This window comes from Panicum virgatum, chromosome 5K (assembly GCF_016808335.1).
Source record: "Panicum virgatum strain AP13 chromosome 5K, P.virgatum_v5, whole genome shotgun sequence".
In the NCBI taxonomy this organism is placed as follows: domain Eukaryota; kingdom Viridiplantae; phylum Streptophyta; class Magnoliopsida; order Poales; family Poaceae; genus Panicum; species Panicum virgatum.
In genome coordinates, this window is record NC_053140.1 from 45,360,056 (window position 1) to 45,382,469 (window position 22,414).

General features: G+C 46.2%; 2 protein-coding genes across 3 annotated transcripts; one reads left to right on the forward strand and one right to left on the reverse strand.

Annotated features, from left to right (window-relative positions):
- Positions 1-242: 242 nt before the first annotated feature.
- LOC120707750 (cytochrome P450 711A1-like) lies at positions 243-2,731 on the forward strand. Its single transcript, XM_039992746.1, has 5 exons — positions 243-523; positions 660-812; positions 1,033-1,849; positions 1,930-2,025; positions 2,172-2,731. The coding sequence occupies exons 1-5, from the start codon at positions 300-302 to the stop codon at positions 2,505-2,507; spliced, it is 1,626 nt and encodes a 541-aa protein (XP_039848680.1). The 5' UTR covers positions 243-299; the 3' UTR covers positions 2,508-2,731.
- A 9,879-nt stretch (positions 2,732-12,610) lies between these two features.
- LOC120707751 (probable methyltransferase TCM_000336) lies at positions 12,611-16,504 on the reverse strand. Of its 2 annotated transcripts, XM_039992748.1 has the most exons (4): positions 16,243-16,504; positions 14,765-14,944; positions 13,649-14,670; positions 12,611-12,900 (listed from the first exon to the last, which is right to left on the reverse strand). In XM_039992748.1, exons 2-4 carry the CDS (start codon positions 14,879-14,881, stop codon positions 12,756-12,758), a joined length of 1,284 nt encoding a protein of 427 aa, XP_039848682.1. In that variant the 5' UTR covers positions 14,882-14,944; positions 16,243-16,504; the 3' UTR covers positions 12,611-12,755. The 2 variants fall into 2 exon arrangements, with proteins under 2 accessions (XP_039848682.1, XP_039848683.1); XM_039992749.1 differs by lacking the exon at positions 12,611-12,900 and having other exon boundaries at positions 13,415-14,670; positions 16,243-16,489.
- Positions 16,505-22,414: the final 5,910 nt, after the last annotated feature.

Consider the following 22,414-nt stretch of genomic DNA (forward strand, 5'->3'; position numbering starts at 1 on the left):
TTTGTTGTGACTTGCTTCATTAATAAAAGTTTTTGAAGATGACTTAAATTTAATTGTGTTTGCATAAACTTTTTGAGTAAGATGAGTGATCAAATTTAGGATTAAGAAAGTCAAACTAATTACAATTTGAAACCGAGAGAGTACTTATGGAAATACATCTAGGCAAAGGACGGCCTACAGATCACCTGCAGGATGCAACTCTTACATCTTGCGTGTATAAATCTAGGTGAGAGGCTGAGAGCAAGAGCGTCTGAGATATTGAAGCAGCTGGAGGACAGGACGGACAAAACAGAGAGAAGATGGAGATAGGCGCGGTTCTGGGTGCAATGGAGGAGTACATGTTCACCTTGGCGGCCATGGCAGTGGGGTTCCTGGTGGTTGTTTACCTGTACGAGCCTTACTGGAAGGTCCGGCATGTGCCCGGGCCCGTGCCGCTGCCGCTCATCGGCCACCTCCACCTGCTGGCAAAGCACGGCCCCGACGTCTTCCCCGTGCTCGCCAAAAAGCACGGTCCTATCTTCAGGTGATGATCACCCTTCCTGTTCCTGCTGCTTTGCAGCTTTGCAGAACGTCGTTGCATTGCATACATTGAGTTCTCACTGACGTTGTTAATATATAAGTCAAATGGTTTTTTTGATGATTTGATCTGCCTGCTGTAGGTTTCACGTGGGAAGGCAGCCTTTGATCATCGTGGCCAACGCAGAGCTTTGCAAGGAGGTAGGCATCAAGAAGTTCAAGAGCCTCCCCAACCGGAGCTTGCCGTCGCCCATCGCCAATTCTCCGATCCATCTGAAAGGCCTCTTCTCCACAAGGTACCAAAGCTAGCGTACGTAAATCGGCTGTCAACAGAGACAAGGTTTGGGGCTATCTAATAGCAAACATCAAAGCATAACCACAAGAAAATTTTATCCTATTCATCTCCTGAAGCTCAAATCCTAAATTGCTCATATTGTTGAACAAGCTCCTTTTTTTTCTTGAAAGCAAAAACATGTAAGAGTGTTGATGCGTCAACGTGCTTGTACTGTCTGTCAGGGATTCGAGGTGGTCGGCGATGCGAAACGTTATCGTCTCCATCTACCAGCCGTCGCACCTCGCGGGGCTGATCCCGAACATGGAGTCGTACATCGCGCGCGCGGCGGTGAACCTCGAAGACGGAAGCGAGGTCGCCTTCTCCGATCTTGCGCTCAGCCTCGCCACTGACATCATCGGAGAGGCGGCGTTCGGCGCGGATTTCGGCCTATCCCGAAAGCCGGCTGTGCCTAGCGACGACGGTGCGGAGAGCGGAGCCTGCACTGACGACGACGGCAGATCTGTTGCGGCGAACAAGTCATCAGAGTTCATAAAAATGCACATCTACTCGACCACGTCGCTCAAGATGGACCTGTCGGGTTCTCTATCCACCATAGTCGGCACGCTCGTGCCCTTGCTGCAGAAGCCGTTGCAGCAGGTGCTCTTGAGGGTCCCCGGCTCTGCCGACAGGGAGATCGCCCGCGTTAACGGCGAACTCTGCAGGATGATGGACGCCATCGTCGCAGACCGGGAGGAGGCGAGGGAGCGGGCGCCGGCATCGCAGCAGCACAAGGATTTCCTGTCCGTGGTTCTCGCGGCGAGAGACAGCAACGCGTCCTCACGAGAACTGCTCACGCCGGACTACTTGAGCGCGCTGACCTACGAACACCTCCTCGCTGGGTCGGCGACGACAGCTTTCACGCTGTCCTCCGTCGTCTACCTCGTCGCCAAACACCGGGAGGTGGAGGAGAAACTGCTCAGGGAGGTCGACGCATTCGGGCCTAGCAGCCGCGTTCCCACGGCGGACGATCTTCAGACCAAGTTCCCTTACCTCGATCAGGCACGGACGGATGCCATTTTCGCGTTGCCTTCCTCTCTTGATCATGATCTTGAGTTCTTGACACATGTGCTTGTATGCAGGTGGTGAAGGAGTCGATGAGATTTTTCATGGTCTCGCCATTGGTGGCACGAGAGACCTCCGAGCGGGTGGAGATTGGTGGCTATCTCCTTCCCAAGGTACAAACTAAATGCCATCACATGACATTAGGACCATGTAGCCCGTTTTACAAAATCTACTAGGGCTCAAGCATTTGTATGTATTCTATGATGCTTCTCGTGCCACAAATTCTGAGGAAATATTATATTCCTGACTATTTGTGCAGGGTATATGGGTGTGGATGGCACCGGGTGTTCTCGCCAAGGACCCCATCAACTTCCCAGACCCTGAGCTATTCCGGCCGGAGCGGTTTGACCCTGCCAGTGATGAGCAAAAGAAGCGGCACCCATACGCACTTATCCCATTTGGAATCGGCCCCAGGGTTTGCATCGGCCAGAAGTTCTCCATTCAGGAGATCAAGCTCGCGCTAATCCACCTCTACCGGCAGTACGTGTTCCGGCACTCTCCCAGCATGGAGTCCCCTCTGGAGTTCCAGTTTGGAATTTTGCTCCACTTCAAGCATGGAGTGAAGCTTCAGGTCATCAAGAGGCACAAGCATTAGATTGGTGATGTTGTGAATTATGGTCCTTGATTTCTATTGGTGCAAATGTGCAACATGCCAACATGTATCATATGCACCGTTTTGCAAAGGAAAAACATAGACGTCACGCTAGGTTGTTTAGTTAGTGAGTAGCCACTTTTGTATTGTGTTCCGAGGCCCGAGGCTTTTATCTTGTAATCTAATAAAAAGTGGGCCAGCACACAAAGTCGTGACGCGGTGTTTAACTCGAACTCGTTTTCTTTTATCTTAATGCAAAGAAGCGAACTCTCCTATGTTTTGGAGAAGAAGAAGAAAAAAGAAAAAAAAGCAATAAGGGGTTATAGAAGAATGTTGGGGCCAACCTCAACAAATTATGTAAAATTGCAAACATAAATGACTGAAATAATCCCCGACCCCTTCTCCCCCACCGTCTCCGTCCTTCTTCTCCCTCACCATCTTCCCTCCTCCTCTATCGGCCCACCTCTTCTCCCCCACCGCTCCCCATCCTCTTCTTCCCCATCAAATAACCTCCTACACTCCCCCTTAAAGATGGTAACGGGCACGAATAATTATCCGCATACCCGCAAATAACAAACCCGACGGGCATGGTACGGGTTTAAATCTGTGCCCGCGAGTACGGGCGTGAGTATGACTTTGAACCCGATGGATATCTGCTCGCAGGTATGAAAAAAATGATATCTGCACCCGTAAACCCGCCACATCCGCTTTAGGAGCTGACATGTGCATCCAAAATACCTGGATATAAAAACTCGAGCTAAGGTTTCATCTCACCCCCACCTCTCCTCCCAAAACTTTCTTGCGGTCTTGCCTCCTGGGAGCCCCCCCCCCCCCCTCACAGACGCTCATCCCTCGGCACCTCCTCTACGGGCGTCGCCGCCTCTACTCCCTGTTGGCACCGTTGCACCCTCCTCCTCCCTGCCGGTGCTGCAGCCCCCTCCTCCCAGGGCACGGGCGACGCTACCGCACCCTCCTCCCAGGGGTCCATCTCACGCGATGCAGCTGCACCCTCCTCCTAACGATCCAGCGCGCGAAGCCACCGTCCTTCATGCATGCGTGACGCTGCCATCCCCCCTGCGCATGGAGCACCGCCGCCTATACTCCTCCCTACGCATGGGGCGCCGCCACCTACTCCTCCCTGCGCGTGTGCCGCCGTCTCCTCCTCCTTGCACGCATCGACGCGTGATGCCGCCGTCTCTTCCTCCTCCTAGGCACCGCACTTGGGCCGCGTTCCCCCGGCCGCCCGGCGCCCATCTGCGGGTACATGGGCGTGCCCGCGGGCACGGGATACCTTCGGATAGCGGGTTCGGGCATGATCTTTTGCCCGTTGTGGGTGGCGGGTGCGGATGTGGGCATGAATTTTGGGTCGCGGGCACTGGTACATGAAACAGATATTCACGCGGATTTTACCCGTTGCCATCCCTACTCCCCCTCCTCTTTTACCCTGCCGCCTCCCATCCTCCTCTTCACCGCTGCCACCTCCCCCTCATCTTCACGGCAGCGCGCGCAGAGTAGCATGGTGAGAGCCTCGGCACGAGTCACAGGCCACAGCGCTGCGTGCGCAGGTCCACGGTGTGCGCGGAGCAGCAGCATGGGAAAGCGCCGACGGTGCAGCGTGGGGGAGAAACAGCTGTCGGCGCGGGGAGCAGCGGCAGCTTGGCACGGGGGACGAGCGGCGGCCAGTGTGAGGGAGCGGCGGCAGTGGCACGACGTGCAGGAGCAGCGACTGCGGCGCCAGGGAGCAGCGGCGGCGAGGATTTGGCAAGGGCACGGCTATTTTTTTTTTCTAACAAGCATCACTGCCAGTTCCAGACCCGGTGGTGATGCCCCCACTCCATCACCATCAACTCTAATTAATGCCCCCGAACTGGCGGTGAGAGGGGGTTTGGAATCAGCGGTGATGGGCTGGTTGTAGTAGTGGATACTGGATAGTGATCAGCTATTCTAGGAGTACACTGTTACATGCAAAAGACCCGGTACTAGCTAACCAACTACGGACTGCTATAGTGTGATCCAAGACCCGGTCTACAATAATGATGTACTATTTGGGATCATATATATGGTTCAAATTTTCACTGACAAGATACATACGAATTGTCACTAATATTTATGAGCGAAAGTGCAATTGTGTTTTCTATGTGAAAGTTTACACAAGTATGTGCCTCTTTATAAAACAGGAGGCTAATTAACTTTATTTATGTAGATACTATTTTTGAGAGGATTCGTAGAGATACAAGATAGTAATTCAGAAAAAGTTCAATTTAGTCCCTCCAAGTAAGTATAGCCAAACTTTGAATAACCCTCTAAACTATAACTTGGTTCAATTTACCCCCTAAACTGTCATTTAGTTCATTTTACCCCCATAATACAATTTACCTTTTTTATTTCTCCATACACAAGTTGAATTTAAAATTCGAATTTTCCAAGGTAGGAGTGGACATCAAAATGCATATTGAAAAATTTGTTATAGTTCTTTCATCATTATTTTTCATATAATTTTGAACTCCAATTATTAATTTATTATTAAATATCCTAAACTAATGATAAAAAATTATGATAAATTTTCTCTAACATGTGTACTATCATCTTGCAAAATTTAAACTTAAAACTCTATGTATGCATGGAGAATGAAGAAAGAGACAAATTGTATTAGGGGGCAATTTAAACCAAAAGATATATATAGTTTGGAGTGTAAAATGAACCAAATGATAGTTTAGGGAGTTATCCGAATGCTTGCTATAGTTGAGGGAAGTAATTTAGACTTATCAATACTCTCTCTCTCTCTATCTCTCTCCCTCCCTCTTATTAGTGACTCATAGTGCTGGATTTACTATCACATTTGGACCAGGTAGTATACTTTGTTGATGTGACTACCGAACTGCATCTGTCTTGGAGAGAAGTAGCATCATCTGGCTCGAGCTTGTTTTGTCTATGTACTGACTGCTGATAACTTCATTTACTAATATTACTTAGTTAAATGTCCGGAATATTTGAGTAGTAGGTATATTCCAAGCACGTCTTTGTTGAGTTCGATGATGAGATCGATGCCGTCGTTTGCAGGGAAAGATGCTTCTTGCGAATACCTTGTCCTTTATGCTAGGTTGTTACTTATTCCGTCCCTAATGTGTCGTCTAACTCCGTCCGTTTTAAATTGCTGCAGTTTAATTGTTCAAAATCGATCTTTGACCACTACTAAAAGAAAAGGTTTCTCGGTGCACCCCCTTTTAGGGCGGGCAAAAAAGTTCCTCCACTCGAGAAGGCACGGGTACTATAGCTTCCAGTCTGCACCTGAAAATGCATTTTTAGATAGCAAACCATAGGGTGAATCGTCTTTGAAAATAATTCTGATTTCCAGAGCCGAACATCATCCGATATTGAGCATTTTGAGGGGCCGATTGAGGGTTGAACCTTTCCTATAAATGAAAACAATTTTTAGAAGCAAGTGATGGCATTATCCACCGTAAAAAATAATTTCTAGTGGACGATGACGATGATGTAGCTCCCCCTACAAAAAGTCTTGAGCATATAATATAAATTCATAACTTTTTCATATAATCTTAGATGAACAAACTTTATATCAAAATTTTAGGTCTCGACAAGGCTTAAAACTTTTTAGTTGATATTTTTTTCATTTGAGATTGTTTAGTAGCCCAAAAAATTGTTATAAGTGAATGCATGTGTGTTGGACTCTATAGTATGAATGTGAATGCAATTTGGGCATATGTATTCAATTTGTGATGTTTTGATTATTTAAAAAAAATACTCAAGAAATGTGAAATATATTATATGAAATATATTTTGCATGTGTGTGTGTGTGTGTGTGTTTTGAAAGAAAAAAGGAAAACGAAAAGTGGAGAAATAATTCTAGAGGCGAGTGATAGAGTCACCTGCTCTTGAAGGATTTATAGAGGAGGGTAAGTGTGTCACCTGCCCTTAGAAAACCTTTTCAAAGTTAATACAAAAAATAATCACAAGTGGCTTATGGTGTAACGGAGAATAAGGCATGCGCCAGACTCCTGGTCATGGCTGCGAATCTTATAAATCGCATGAGGTCAAATGATTGACTATATATGTAGGGCTAAAAAATTATATTTTTAAACTGTGCGCAGAGAAATCCAGCTCAACGTGCTATACTCACGAGACGGTGCCCTATCAAGCCTATATCCACCGGAGGATGACGACTGCCCTGCCTTATATAATGTGCTCTGTCACTATCAATTTCTGATGCGGGATTAAATTTTATAATTTTCTAAATCGATTTCTAGGGATTTGCTTGCAAGGGTTGGTTTCTTGATCGGCAGTCTTCAAATCTGCAGTAGTGAGGTATCTCTATCAGTACCTGTAATTTCTTTCACATCCCAAAGCAGATTAGAGGGTTATTTGTATTATTTTATAGTGGCATGGGTGAGTAATTTACATGAAAATTATCGGGTTATTTTAGATTTTTTATAATGGCAGAGCTGGATAATTTAGATACACATTTAGGGGGGTTACTTTAGTCTATTTTCATAATAGCAGAGGTGGATAATTTATTAGAAAATATAACAAATTCAATGACTATTATGATTAGAGTTGTCGTATTGATGGCCGGATGTTTCTAATTTTTATGAAAATTTCTAGTATTTTTCTATTGTTTTTAAAGTGTCCACATAAGATTCTATGTGGCTTCACGTAAGACTTCAAAAATAGCCTCCAATTAGTAATAGTAAAATAGCTAGACTTCCCCATGCTGATGCAGGCATAGAGCAATTTCAGACAAAGACTGGTTCAGCACTTTGCGGCTCTGGTCGTAATACCAGATTTTCGTTTGACCCAATCCCGTCCTGACCCATGATCAAGTCTAGTAACAACAACATCATATAGTTGTTGTACGTGAAACACATCATCAACAGTTCGATCCTCTTCCTCTTACAACTCTCACGACAAGCACAAGAACAAAGTAGAAGACACAAGTATGAGTGACTATTCTTTATTATCTGAATCTGAATATTGATGACTTACAATAAAATTTTTCCTCTTTATATATAATATAATCCGAACTAAATCTACAATTCTGGTAAGAGCCCACAAGCAACCGTAATAGGAATACAACTTCTTGTCCTCCCCTTCCTACTTTACTCAGAGTCAGATTGTTTAACGACAAAGTAACAATAACTGTAACTCATAATGTTTGCCTTGGCACAAGTATATACCCGTAGAATGATGATTAAGAAATATATATTTTTACTTTCACAAAATTATTTGGAAAATAAGAGTAGAGAACTAAAATGGAAAACTTAAAAAAGAAAATAAAAATAACTAAGGCTCGCTTATCACTCCATCTGGTTGTATACAAACTCGTTGCGAAAGTGGTTATCACAGTTGGTTCAACATTTCAACTTTCAATGATTAGTCACTAGGATCAACTACATAATTACAAACTGGTCCAACAGCCACTAGGATCAACTACACAATTACAAACTGGTAAGTCTATCACAGCCAATATAAGCTCCAATGATTAGTTCGTTTGCAAAGAATATATGTGTAGTAGTGTGCTGTGGCGTGGTTACCGAATACCGCCATTGATGGTAAAAGTGGCATTATCTGGCACGAGGTGGATTTGTCCGTATACGGACATTACGGCAGCACTAGCTTCCAATGAAATTTTTAATTCCCACGAGCAGAAGGAATCTTTAGCAAAGCAAACCACCAATATGCCGGAAATTTCGTTTGCAAAGATTCAAATTTTAAGGGTTAAAAGAGGAATTGTGTCAAACAATCAACTTTCTCTTGAATCATCGATGGCCTGGCCAAATAATGCCGTCATCGAAGTTTTGTTAGAGATTTAAATATAAAATTAGTGCATACCGAAATTTGCTTATGACACATCAACAATCAGTTAAAGATAGATTTGAATAATTAAATTGGACCCATTTAAGACGAACGGAGTTATAGAGCACCTCACGGTCACGGACGATGGAATGGAATTAACAACCTAGCATAAACGACAAGGTATTAGCAAGAAGCATCTTTCCCTGCAGACGACCCCACCTCGTCAACAAATTCAACAAAGATACCTACTCTATATTCCTGACATTTAACTAGGTGATATGAGTAAATTAAGTCATTAGCAGCCAGTACGTATAGTATAATATCCGCGTACACGGACAAACAAGCCCAGGTAGATGATGCCACTTCTCTCCACCACAGATGCGCTTCCGTAATCTATATATATACCTATTACTAAAGTGAGTAAGGTTTTCACCCAAATTTTTGGTTTGGTGCGTTGGTTTGGTCCGTCTATGTTATTGACAGGTGGGCCTTAGTCCATCCCGTATGCGAGTCGGACCAACCCCCTCCGTCCACGACTCGATCACGTAGATTCCTACAAATTAACACACGGGCACAAATACGTATCCGATACTTATATCAACTTTGTCCGTAGCAATGTACGGACATAATTGCCTAGTTACATCAAAAAAGCACAGCCTGGCCCCATGTGATAGTACATCCAGCAGACCAGCACCATATGTCACTTGTTTTTTAGAGAGAGAGAGAGAGAGAGAGAGAGAGAGAGAGAGAGAGAGAGAGAGAGAGAGAGAGAGAGAATACAAGGTCGATCTGGCGTGGGGAATCAAATTATTGTTTGCCGCGACACCAAGGAAAGGAAGAGCTTGCCGCAGGGTGAACCACCGGTCCGCTGCGGCGCCTCTCAATTTAAGTCCAGGGACGCGGTCTCTGCAAAGCGATGTGCCCTGAAGAGAGCCACTTACAATAGCCAGACAGTAGTAATTTCTGAAACTGAGCAGAAAGAGACGCTCATGGAGGCATGGAGCGGGGGTGTTCATGAGGCAGCTGGTTGGCTCCTCCTTCCTGTAGCTCTCTCCTACCTATTCTTTGTACCGTCGCGGTTTTGCCCGTCAGCACCTTCTCGGTCTACTTCTACGTAATTTCATGGCGCGTGCGTGTGTTCCTGAGCCGTTTATCGTTCCACTCATCGGTCACCTCCAGTCGCTCGTTCGAGTAAGGACACGTGACTACTGATCGATGAGCACAGAAGGGTGAAAGGCTCTAGAACCACGCAAACGTTATGAGGAAACATAGAAGTACACCGTGAAGGCGCAGACAGCAGACAGGGCCAGGACTGTAAAGAGAGTAGCCGAGAGGACGGCAAGGCCGATTCAATCAGCTGCCTCATGAACCAGATTTATCTCAATGAATGCATGATGAGAGCAACGCATATCGGCCAAAACTATCCGGCTAGTTGGGTGCATCCTTGTCGGAGGTACGTAATACATCAGTCCAGCTCGCACCAGGACTGAGCAGCAGCAACGGAGATGAGAGCAAGTTCTATAGTTGAACCAAGCTCTTGTGCGTTACTAGATTTCACACATCAATAACAGAAACTAGCTAGAATGGTAGCATGCATAAATAGCTCGAGCTTTTGCATATTTTTAAGTGTTTTAAAAAAACGTTTTGTTTAGTATCGTATAATTGTAGTTTTTTTTTCTAATGGCCCAAACCAAGGAATCATCCATAGTTTTTTCGTTATCATAATGTGTGGTTTATTTCTTGACATGAACTTAGGAGGAGAGAAGTATTTATGTTAAAAAATTATATTGATAAAATTATTATTATATATATAGTTTATACATTTTTAACAAAAATGTATTTTAGAACCTTTGATTCGTAATTTATTTATGCTGATAAATTGCCCTTGGATCTATAGAAGAATCTAGTGAGTGTGCACTTTACGTGCCTATTTGATGTAGTTCCAGTTTTTTAGATCCAATTTGGATCTGCAAATTATAGAGTAAATTTATCTAAAAACTCCTTGGGAAGCGAGAGTTGCATTCTTTTTAGATGGGAGAGTAGTTTTTATTCGGATCAATCTTCGTATCGTAGTTCTGTTGTGATTGTTTTCTATAGGGATGCTTTTTTTCCCCACTAAAAACCCTATGTCCTTGCGTCCCTCTCCGAATAAATCTGCAGCTAGAGAATTTTTCCCTTTTGATTTTGTCATGGGCAACAAATTGGCCACGGCAGCTGGTGCTGACTTTTGTCAACTGGCCACACGCCGGGAACATGGGCTGCCCAAGCTGACTTGGCTGTGATACTAAGGGCCTGATTGGTTCACATATCTGCCCAGCCTGGCCCGTATCGTAGAGCCAGGCCCTCATGAGACAGGCTCAGCGCATGCAAGAAGCTCATGTTTGGTTGCATGTACTGGTGTAGCTTGGCTCTTTGGAGACGGTGTTTGTTTACTAGCACTGCATGCAAAGTACAAAATGGGATGCAAAGGATGACTGATTGGTAAGTAATCAAGTATGTTATTTCTGTTTTTTTTTTGCTTGAGTAGTAACTTATTGTTTTGCTAAATATTTTGTTTAAAAAAATGATGTGGGCTACGGGGAGGTACTAAATACCCCGCTTCAACAAATGTGAGGAACTAGGATTTGAACCCTGGTCTGCTAGTTCTTTCCCAAGGACACTAGCCAGCAGCACTAAGGCAGCTTCTCAAATATTGTCAACATTTTAACATACTAGATCTAACATTCTTTAAAATTTAGCTCAACAATTCCAATAAATTAGTTCAACAATTTATATGAAAATATTGAAGCACTACATCAAAGATGTTGAAACATGTATATCGAGATGTTGAGTTTAGTATATTTCAAATGTTTCTTTTAAAAAAAGAATAAAAAATTAAATATATCCATGGTTGATCTTATTCTGCTACATAAATTGTAAGTAACACCGTGGTTTAAACGAAATGCAAAACGTATCTATAGTTTGAGAGAAAAATGAAATCAAAGTTTCAGATACGAAAGAGATCCATCCGTCAGTCCTCCACAGCAACCAACCGTAAGCTGACATGTCTTGCTTCTCCACCCACAAGACAACCGTACGCTGAATTGGTTTTCAGCGATTTTATCTGGTCTACTCATTCTGCTCGTATGGATCTCAAATATTGGAGGATGAGTACAAAAATTTCTTCTGAAAGATATATAAGTTTTCCGCCGTTTTGCATCTCGTCGGCCTGGCCCAACCCATAACCCTAATGCAGGCAACCAAACTAGACCAGGTTGCATCTCGCGTGCCTGGCTAGGCCAAATCCAAGAAACCAGTCAGGCCCTAAATTGCATACGGGCTGGATTAGAGAACAGGTCCATAATCTTTTACACTATTGGGCTGTAGCTGATCCCTTTTGCGAATACTGTGAAACTTGTTCTTCCGACTTCCCCCCTCTCGCATGCACTTTTTGAAACTCACATCACCCTCCCTTTCTTTAAGTGCGATATTCTTTTTTAAAAAGTCTGGTTTCTTTTTCCTAGGAGAGGACTCAGTAGCCTTGTGGAATTTTGCTCATTTGAAATCTTAACGATGTTAGGTTGAATTATGTTGAACACCGTTGGTGAGCTGTTTGTGCGGTAGAGGTAGAGAGTCGCTGATAGGATTGCGTGGGTATTTAGCATTTGTTTATGATGTGAATAAACTCGTGCCTGATGAATGCCGATGACAGTAGATCCCTTGCCTACGTGAAGTCGGGTTAACGAGATCTTAATCCTTTCTTGATCTCCTCGCTCTCTTTGATGAAAAGAGTGGCGACCAGATGGCTGAGGTGGTGAAGATGTTTGATACTACCTCCATCCCAAATTGCAATTTATTTTAGCTTTCTAGATACATATATTTTGCTATGCACCTAGATGCATGTAAACATATATAGATACATAGCAAAAACATTGTATCTAAAAAAGTCAAAATAAATTGTAATAAACTGGAACGATTCTCTTCTTATTATTAGTATACACCGAACCGAAAGTTTCAGGATTTAAAAAAAAGAATAAATTGTAACTCAGAACGAAGGGAGTACTTTAGTTAGATGAAGACTAGCGGGTGGTGTTTAACTTTTATTAGAAGAAAATCGGCAAGCGAAGCATGCAGAGATGGTACCAGCTTATGATCAATGGATTACTCCACCTGCTGAGGCCTGGCTTTGTTCCTTTCCTTGTGTTGCGTTTGAATGAAAATAGTTCAGTGGGCTATCTCAGACCCCGCTTCAAGAAAACACAGGTGGCTATTAAAAAAACTTGATTTACGTGGTTTTGAATAGCTAGACGTTTTTTTTGAAGGGGGAACTTTATTGATTTCAAGATGTTACATCGAGAAGATACAACGTCTTGAAAACGATCCCGGCCTCTGCCTCAAAAAGCACACAGCCTAAAGTGAGTCCGGTACAAAGCCAAACGCTAGTGACTATCAATTCTATGACTAGATCGGCACCCATGCGCCTGGGAGAAAATATCCTTGGCCACCTGCTCCAAGAACCGAGAGAGGCCGCAACAAGCGCCTCCTGCGAAGTAGGCTGTTGAAGGGTAGCCCAAGTGCGCAGCCAGTGCGTAGTCCTGTAGAGTACCTGCAAAAAAGAGGAATTTTTATTTTCAAATATCGCAGCGTTTCTGCAGAGCCAGATAGACCAGCATAGGGCTGCTGCGCCTACAAGGATGATCTTTTTGAATTGGTTTGGTATTCCATTAAGCCACCTTCCGAATAGATTTGCAACACTTGAAGGCCTTCTAATGCCCCAGGCTGCATGTACCATTGACCAGACCGTTTTAGATAGACGGCAGTCAAAAAAGAGATGTTGAATTGTCTCATTTTCGTGGCAAAAACAACATTTTTGGGAGCCTTGCCAGTTCCTCCTTGCAAGATTATCCTTAGTGAGTACGACCCCTCGCCTAAGGTACCAAGGGAAGATTTTAATTTTAAACGGCGTTTTCAGTTTCCACAGCTTCTTATTATCGTAGGGAACATTCCGGTTGATTAGCGCCCTGTAATGTGTCTTAACTGAAAAGACACCCGAAGGGTCTAAATCCCACTTGAACTCGTCATCCTCTTGGCTAAGGTTGAGAGCGGCCAGTCGGGTTGCCAGGTTGTTCCACAGCTAGACGTGGAGCATAGATAGAATACCATTGACATTTGAATACACTTTGTTAATCGAGTTTCCAATCCTGCCGGTTAGCTAGATACACATGAAATTTGTTACTACTAGTTACTCGGTGCTACTGATCACGCCACACCAGAACAGAACAGAACAGAACAGAACAGAACAGGGTCATGCAATGCATAGGCTATCAACGGTGCGGCAGGTCCTGAGTCACAACCTTGTGAGGACGACCCCAATCTGGAGGCTCTTGACCTCCTCCCGCTCCATGGACTCGGTGACGAGGTCCGTGTACCTGTGGAAGAGCGCGTCCACGACGTCGGCCCCGAAGTGGTGGCTGAGCATGGACTCCTGGATGGCCCTGATCGCCATGGACACCGTCCGGCCGTCCTCCCTGGCGTCGCCGCTGCTGCTCAGGCTGATCTCGTACGTCTGCGCGTAGTCCAGCCGGAACGACCCCTCCCGCCGCACCTCCTCCTCCACCTCCTCCATCGACGGCGCGTAGAACGGCACGTTGTACGCGTCCACCTTCTCCTGCTCCACCACCCCCTGCGACACCAGCGCGGCGAGGGACTCGGAGAGGAGCTCCCACAGGAAGGTGGTCCGCCGGTCGATGTAGCCGGCCTCCGTCTGCCTGCCGAGCATGGCGAGCACCATCCGGCCGCCGGGGACGACCTCGGCGGCGCGACACTTGAGGAACAGGCCCAAGTCCCTCTGGAACTGCCTCAGGTAGGCCACCGGCACGGCGGCGGGGCTCGTGCTCGAGATGTACATCTTCCCCGTGTTCACCGGCCGGCCGGCCTCGTCGAAGAGGCCGGGAGGCACCTGGGAGAGCCAGTGCAGGCTGGAGCAGGAGCAGACGAAGTGCACGCTCCTCCTGGGGAAGAGCCTCCCGTAGAAGGACCCCGGCACGCCGGAGAGGAACACCATCGGCCGGCCCCACTCGTCGGTCTCGGCGGCGGCCTTGAGCCGGTCGGTGAACTCCGGCAGGCTGAAGAAGATGGTGTTGAAGTCGTTGGTCGGGAGGTCGTTGAGGAGCACCGAGAACTCGGGCGGCGGCTGCGACGGCCGGCGCCCGCACACCCTCCCGACGCTCCCCACGATGGCCTCCACCAGGCACAGCGCGTTCGGGCCCGACGAGCAGCCGAGGTCCGCCACCGTGAACCGCTCCGGCATCTGCGAGATGTACACGTCCGTCGCGGCGTTGGTGATGAGGCTCTTGAGCGTGTCCATGCCCCGCTTCTGCAAACGACAAATTCATTTCAGACTTCTGTTCATCAGAATGGTGGGGAAAAAAATGGCTGCCGGTGGTAAGCTAGCTAGGCGAATCGCTCACCTGAAGCGATGAGTTCTGCGCGTAGCTGGTCTCGCCGAGCCCCTCTTTCATGTGGAGGATGGCCTCCACGTCCATGAACGGGAGCTTGTCGGAGCAGTGGAGCAGCGAGGACGCCATCGCCTTGCTCTCTGGATCACCGGTACCAACCAACCAACCAACCAGGGCTTCAATAATCAATGCCTGTACGCACAAATATATGTTCAGAACTCTGCTTCTGTACATCACTTAGCACAGAATTTTTTTAAAAAAAAAACTGAACGCTGTCTAGGCCCGTTAACATTTCTTTTGGCAGCAAAAGAGCTAGGACGTATCTAGCTGCGGCTGGACATACGCTAGGTGTAAAAACAAAAAAAAAAGTTCTTGGTTGATTAAAAAAAAAGATAGTTCTTGAGAATAGTTTGATGGGGGCATATATTCAGGCCGCTTTATGCAGAACAATGTGTGATAAGTCTAACTGAGATGTGTCCCCTTTTCGGCTCAGTTAGTTTGGTGTTGTGCTGCGAGTGACTGTGAATCCGGTCTCAGATAAAGTACAGCATCGCAAGGCCTTGAGGACGGACGGATTCGCCGCTATCATGTCACGTACGGCGGCAGATTTGGTTGACTCGCAGTCGCCGCAGGAGAAACAGAGTGAGCAGGACATGGGAGATGAGGTGTGCCTGCAAAGACTAGACAGACCATCGGTGCAAATCCGTCGATGAGTGTGCGTGTACCATGGTTGGTTACGTTGCCTTTGGGAAAGGGAGGGGAGGGAGCTTTCCCTGGCTAACCAGTGGCTGGAAACCTGAGTCAACTGTTAGGAGAGGAGAGGACATGGACAGTGCTTTTGTGCTTTGCCTCTGTAGTCTGTACCTCGCCTAATGAACGATGATGCTCGTAATAAGCATATGGGTGGCAAGTTGCTCTTTGCAACTTGTTGAGAGGCATTTCCATGTTTAAGCAGGCAAGGCGGATGGAGCTCTCGAAAGCCTGCATACATACGCCCTTTTTGGCCTCAATCTGGTGGCTGGTGCTGGGTCCTCTCTGCCTTACATTCAGCATGTTCGTCGTAGGATTCTTGGTGCAGGATCCAGCCAAGGAAGAGGTACGCAATGGAGATGTGAAAGAAAAAGAAACCAAAAAGCACAATTCTCCTAATGAAACACTGCAACAATGCTATTTGCACTGCCGAGGTGGCATGGCGTGTTCAGAGAGACGGATGATGAATTCGCCAGGCTTGTGAGGCCCTGTGTAGTTCCCAAGAAATTTTCTACAGTATCCGTCGCATCGAATGTTTGAACACATACATAGAGCATTAAATACAGTTGAAAAAATAACTAATTACACAATCTAACTGATTAGCACGAGATGAATCATTTAAACCTAATTAGTTTATGATTGGACATTATTTGTCAAGTAACAACGAAATGTGCTACCGTACCAAAAGCAACTTTTCACGAACTAAACAGGGCATCTAACAGGGCATGAGGAACACTTACCTTGTGACTGGAGAGCAATTCTTGATAGATTGTATCTGGTGGTTATAGCTGAAGCTGCTCTCACTCAGTTGGCAGAGGAGAAGGTAGCTGTATAGGCTATTTTGCCCTGGCCCTGCAGTCCTTGCACTGGCTTGGCGTCTGCAGTGCTCGGTGGCCGGGGTATTTATAGGCAGGCAGATGGAATCGGAACAGTCTCAGTTGAGGCACGAGCAGTGTGGCCCTGGCCCGGCCGGGGGCCGGCGCCCGCGCCCCCACTTGCGCCCGGGGGACTGTGCGCATCTCACGGCCGCCATGCTCCGATGCTCGCCTCGCCTCGCCTGCTCCCACTCCCAGCCGTCGGCTCGGCTCGGGTGGCTAAAAAAATCAGAAAGCGTCAGATACTAATTTTTTTATTATCAAAAAATATCAGAAAGCGTCAGATACTAATTTTTTTATTATCAAAGGAGAGAAAAAGAAACGTAGTGATACTAATTAATCGTTTATTCGTGCACGATGGAGACTGAGAGGTCTTCGCCGACACGCGCAGCGACCGAGCTGCTGCCGCTGTCGCGACGGCGCGCTCTCGAGCATTCGATGCGTGGTTTCGCTTGCTCGCTTGCTTGCGGGCTGAGCAGAGGAGGAAGATTTGGGAGGCCGCTGGTGGCGGTGCCTGGCGGCGGCTCGGTTAGCTAGCTCGCGGGAGGAAAAGAAAAGCAGCAGCGGGAAAGATTATTCGGTGCCGCCCACCGTGCGCGAGTTCGTGGCGTGTCGCGGCGGGACGCACACGCAGGCGCGCGCGGTAGGAACGCAGGCTGCAGAGCGAGCCTCCGACGCCAGCCGCCTTTTTCCTGCTAATGGGGCGGGGTTTGACGGATTTTTTGGGTGGGTTTTAATACGGATACTATTGGATTGGTGGAAACGGACGACACTATAAAACGGGTTGGGGCGGGTTGGGTTGACGACACAGACGGATTGGGATGGGTTGGGGCGCTATGGTAGTAGATCGGCGCGTAAGTCGCATATCATCTTTTGTCGTGACTTCGGGTTGGGGCGGGTTGGGGCATTGGGCCGACAGGGTGGGTCGGGGCGGGTGGTAGTTAGAGCTCTTGAAATATGGGTAGGGGCGGGTTCAACCCCATTAGCAGACGTACGCCTTTAGTTTTTCTCTCTTTTTTTTTCCTTGGTCTTCTCGGCGTTTCTTTTCCTTCCTTCCCTGATGAATTAATCGGTGCTAGACTGCTAGCTGTGAGGCACGGTGGAGGCGGGGGGCCGGATCGGAGACGCCGAGAGGGTCCGGTCGTCGGTGCTCCGGTCCCTCCAGCCCCGCACGCCGGCCGGTGCTTTTCGTTCCACCGCCTGCAGGGCTGGCCTGGCCCCGGTCGCACGACGAGGGAACCCAAAGGACGGCAGATTTTCGCAGGAGCGCACAGGCCGGTGCGCCGACGAGACGACGTACGTGACGTCCGCCGGGTACATTCCCCGGCCGGCCGGCCGGCCCCCGGCTGCCTAACTAACTTGCGTACGTGTCAAGCGCGGCCGGATCGGACGGAATGTGCTCGATCGGTCGCCTGGTCTAGTGGTCTCAAATATCGAGTGAGGCGGAGAGCCCTCGAAAAAAGAGATTGTGGCTGGAGAAGGAACTTCACTCTCATTCGTCCCATATCTCCCGTATCTTTTCCATGTTCGCCGCTGATGATTGGCGTCGGGGTCAATGCAACTGCGCGCGATCGAGGCCTAACAGAGAAGGGGGGGAAAAACAATCTCATGAAAAAAAATTAGGATCGACATCTGTTTTTCACTCCCAACGAACAACCACAGTCCGTAGATAGTGGACGGCGTTGAACTTCCACTCCTGAGTGTGTGCTGCAGCGAAGTACAACCGACATCGCCCTCTGTATTTGGACCTAGCTCCTCTCAGAAACCTACTCCTATGCCAAGCCAAGTTCTTGCATATTTGAGATTTTAATAAAAAAAAATCAGGTCGCATGGTGTTACATAAACACCAAGAGTTGCTTTGTCCTTAAGATTTCTTAGTAGAGATTTTAGAACTTCTGATCATCATGTTACAGTAGTGAATTTATATCCACTTACAGTGAAGCAAAGCAACGTACACAGAAAAGACTAGAACCTTTGTTTCATCACTCAAACAGCAACAATCTATGGACTAGCATCATATCAGCAAATCAAATTCCATAACCAACGGGAATATTTCTCTCTGCTCATCTTGTGGGAAAGTGGAGACACAAAGAATGCAGAAAACCCCTTCCTTGGTGAAGTTTATGCAGCGGCTTTTGCACACGTAATGATGCAGACTAGACATTCTGTAACGAACATATAGGTTGGCTAACATAACCAACTATATAATATAGCTAGGGAACTTTCTTTTTTGCATTTGAGGCAAGGAGAATAAATCAAAATGCGAATTTTGGCATAGCAAATGCCTTACAATGGCCACATCTGTTACAGAAAATGTCTAATGCCCTTTGACAACACATTTTTTATTCTAGATATGGTACTGATATATTCCACATTTTCTATCTTTGTAGATACAATATTTAAGGTATCTATCTAGGCACAATAGTTTGTCGATCCATTGGTACTGTCTTTCAAAGTTGAAAACAGCTGGTTAAGAAGGCACAGTGATACTAGTACACAGTAATGATGTAATTATTACAGCATCAATTTGCCATGATGACCAGATTTAGCTATCTCAAAACATTGCATTGAAGCAGATTTATTATTTTGAAAAAAATAGTGAATTGGAATAAATTAACGATTAGCTCAACAATAAATGAACAAAATCGTAATTGTTTTCTCTAAAATAAAGTTACTGATCTCGCGTGAACAGAACCATAATTTTCCTGGTTAGAACAAAAACTTGATGCCTATAAACCAGAATATTAATATTGCAGAGATGGACTGTCTTCTGTAAAACAATATAGCCGACTACCGATTTTTCTTCAGTTTGACAGAGCTGCCGGTTGGTTCTATTCCTGCTACATTCATCCATACCAACTTGGTACAATAAGATACTAAAATGGTAGGAGGGTATGTGAAAAAGGCACATACTTTCGTTGGTGCAAGTTAGAGCTGTGTTTTTAGGATTCCCTGGAGCCTTTTTCTCCCCCTCCTCTAGTGCCGCATCTGCATGCATGGTCTGTAGGGCTTGATTCATTGGCGATTGTTTATAGACGAAAGTGTTCACCAGGTCCAAAGTTTCTTCTAGCTGCTAGTTGCGAGCGCACCATATGTGCGTACTCTGTGTTCCACGATCGTTGCCATTTGAAAAGTGTGTGCATATCATGCATATAAAATTCAGATAGGCTCCATTCCAACTCCGCTTTTGACCCCGGTATAGCGACCCTTCGAGCTAGCCGTCCGTGAGTGAATCCGGTTAGTCATTGGAGACCCTAGTTTCCACACAATTTGTTGGCTCACAGTTGCAGAGAATATTGTTGTGACTTTATGCTTATGTGCTGTATAATATATTTTTAGGTCATCCTAAAAAATATATTATATTTGTGGCACTGGATCGATCTCCTTTCTGATAGTTGTAGAATGTAATGTAATGGCAGAATGCATATTATTATGCAGAACAATAAGCTAGGCGCGTTTGGAGAAGATTCTGAGAATAAAGTCTTGTCTTGTATCATTTCTGAATGCTATTGAAAGCTATAATGGCTTAATTTGATCAAGTGTACTTGAGAGAAACGAAATGATGAGCTGGACGATTAATTAAACTACATGCAAGTAATATACGTAGCCATAGCATACAAGAACAAGATGTTTCTTCCATTTATATTTCTTGTTTGGACCTATTTTGAACGCAATAATTTCATATAAATCATTTCCTTTCCCCCTTCCAAAGGTCTCTTAAAAAAAAGAAAAACTCCATTCCAAAGGACTAACTTTGTAGAACTCTACACAGAAGCCTGTCATAAAGTCATGTCATGTGCAATCAAATGTTGATGATGGAGGTCCTCAGAAAAATGTTGATGATGGCTCATATATTGCACATATATAGCACCGAATAAAGCACACCTTCTGATTTCTGAATGCTAAATGAGCATCCAGTTCTGGTCCCAATACAAGAGTGAGGTATGCAAGCAGGGTACCTAGAGAACTAAAATATATGAACTGTTTGTATATGATTGGGATACCTAGACCAATAATTCCAAGAAGATTGATACGAACTTAGTATGATGTACGATCCCAGGGAGGTACGCTAGGTATAATTAATTCTGCGGTATGCTCTCCAGAACCTTCACTATAAAACCTGTCTTCCATATTTATTTTTTAATTTACATTTATCTTTGTGCTTCTAATAAAATTGCTATGATCTAACGACATGCTTAATAAGTCTTGTCAGGAGATTATGACTTTCCCCTTTGGTCATATTTTTCAGCACACTTTTGCCGACTAGCAAATATTTCGGACTACAATTCAGAAATCCAGACCTTGTTTTTGGGTAATTTATGACCTCAAGAAACCTATAGATGTTTCTTTGCATCGTGTGGGCTTTGCCAGTCGGGCCAGCATATCAGAATATATGTAGCCCCATTCTTTGCATTGCTTCAGCTGGACCATCACCAACAGAACCCTGTCATTACAACCACCGAATTTAGGACGACGTCACGATGCAAGGTCCATCAAATTGACATGCACTATGAGATCTGTGAATAAGACATGCATCAGCTCCTATGCCAATACCGGCGGCGTCAGAATCTGAATCTAGGGGGCCGGCATCCATGATTCTTCCCTTCCCTTCAGTGTTTCAGAGCGAGAGTAGTGTCAGTGGCTACAGGAACCTGCACTACAAATGGATGCTATTTAGCACGCTTCCCTTTTCCTTCTTTTGTCATGTTCGTCGCCATTAACAAGCGCCAACAGCCGTAGATTGTTCGCGCACAAAAAGGGGTTATGAAAATTTCACTAGTTTGCAGAGTTGAACTGAATATTATGGTTTGAGTTGATCTGCAAGACCAACAGAAAACGATTATGATTCTGAGAGTTAAAAAAAATAGTACATGCTAAAAGTTCTTTTACCCTTCATATGCAAACATGTTGCCAAAACATGCCAGCAACTACAGTTTTTTTTTTTTGAAACGAGCAACTACAGTTTTAACCTAGAAACAGGTCAGTTTAGCTAGCTCGTCCACTCTCTACTTCCTATGCTGCTTGTGCGCCACCTTAGCCGTACGCTTGGCATCGCTCGACAACTTGGCATAGCTAGCTGCCTGCTTCGTGCTCCGGTCCACTATCTCTGCCGTCGCTTCTAGTTCCCCACTGCCTCAAACGGAAGCCCAAACAGCAAAAAGGCCAGGGCGAGCTCGATTTGGAAGCGTCAAATGTGGGAGCAACATCGCCCTACCTGACGCAACGCCACCATTGTAATCGGGCGGTCAAATCCCACGAGATGGAGAGCTAATGGCGGCCAGATCAGCCGACGGCCAATCGCCGCCCGCCCGCTCGGACGGGACGGTCGTGTGGCCCGTGCGCGCCCGCTTTGAGCTTTGCTCGGCCGACCAACCTGACGGCCGCACGATGATGGTGTGTCTGAGTCTAGTGTCCCTGTCTCGTGAGGTCAGAGGCAGATCCTCACAGGGAGCTACGATCATTTCCGCCGTCGGCTGGCATGGCATGCAAAAGCCATGCTGGTCAAAAGCCAAAGCTGGAGCGGTGGTGGGCCATTGATCTTTGGGTCAAAGTGTTGGTTGCATCGATCGTGAGGGTCGGTCTCTTGGGGAAGGCAAAGTTTCCCAACTCTCTGAATTCCATTTCCACGTGGTTTGGGTTCAGGACCTCCGACTTCAGAATTCAGATCAGTCTCTCGGCACTCTGACGAGTGACGTCTCGTCTCTGTACAGCACAGATGCGCTCTAAACCGTTTCGCAACCACAAAAGATGAACAAACTTTCCAAAAGTCTACGAGAACCAAACTTGCAGCTTTCAACCAAGCGAACTGGCACACAGCTCGTTCGTAGTTTGGCGCACGAGGCGTCTCGAACCGAGACCGCTCACCGCTGAATACGGATGCAGAACGATGCTTTTGTGCTTGCGTGAAACGCAAGAAGCTTTGCCGGCTCTTTTTTTTTTCCACGAACAGAACCGGTACCACCAGCTGCTACTGTACGAGAACGACATTGGGAGCCAGCGTCCGGCTGCAACGCGACTAGCGTAAGTGGAATGCAAA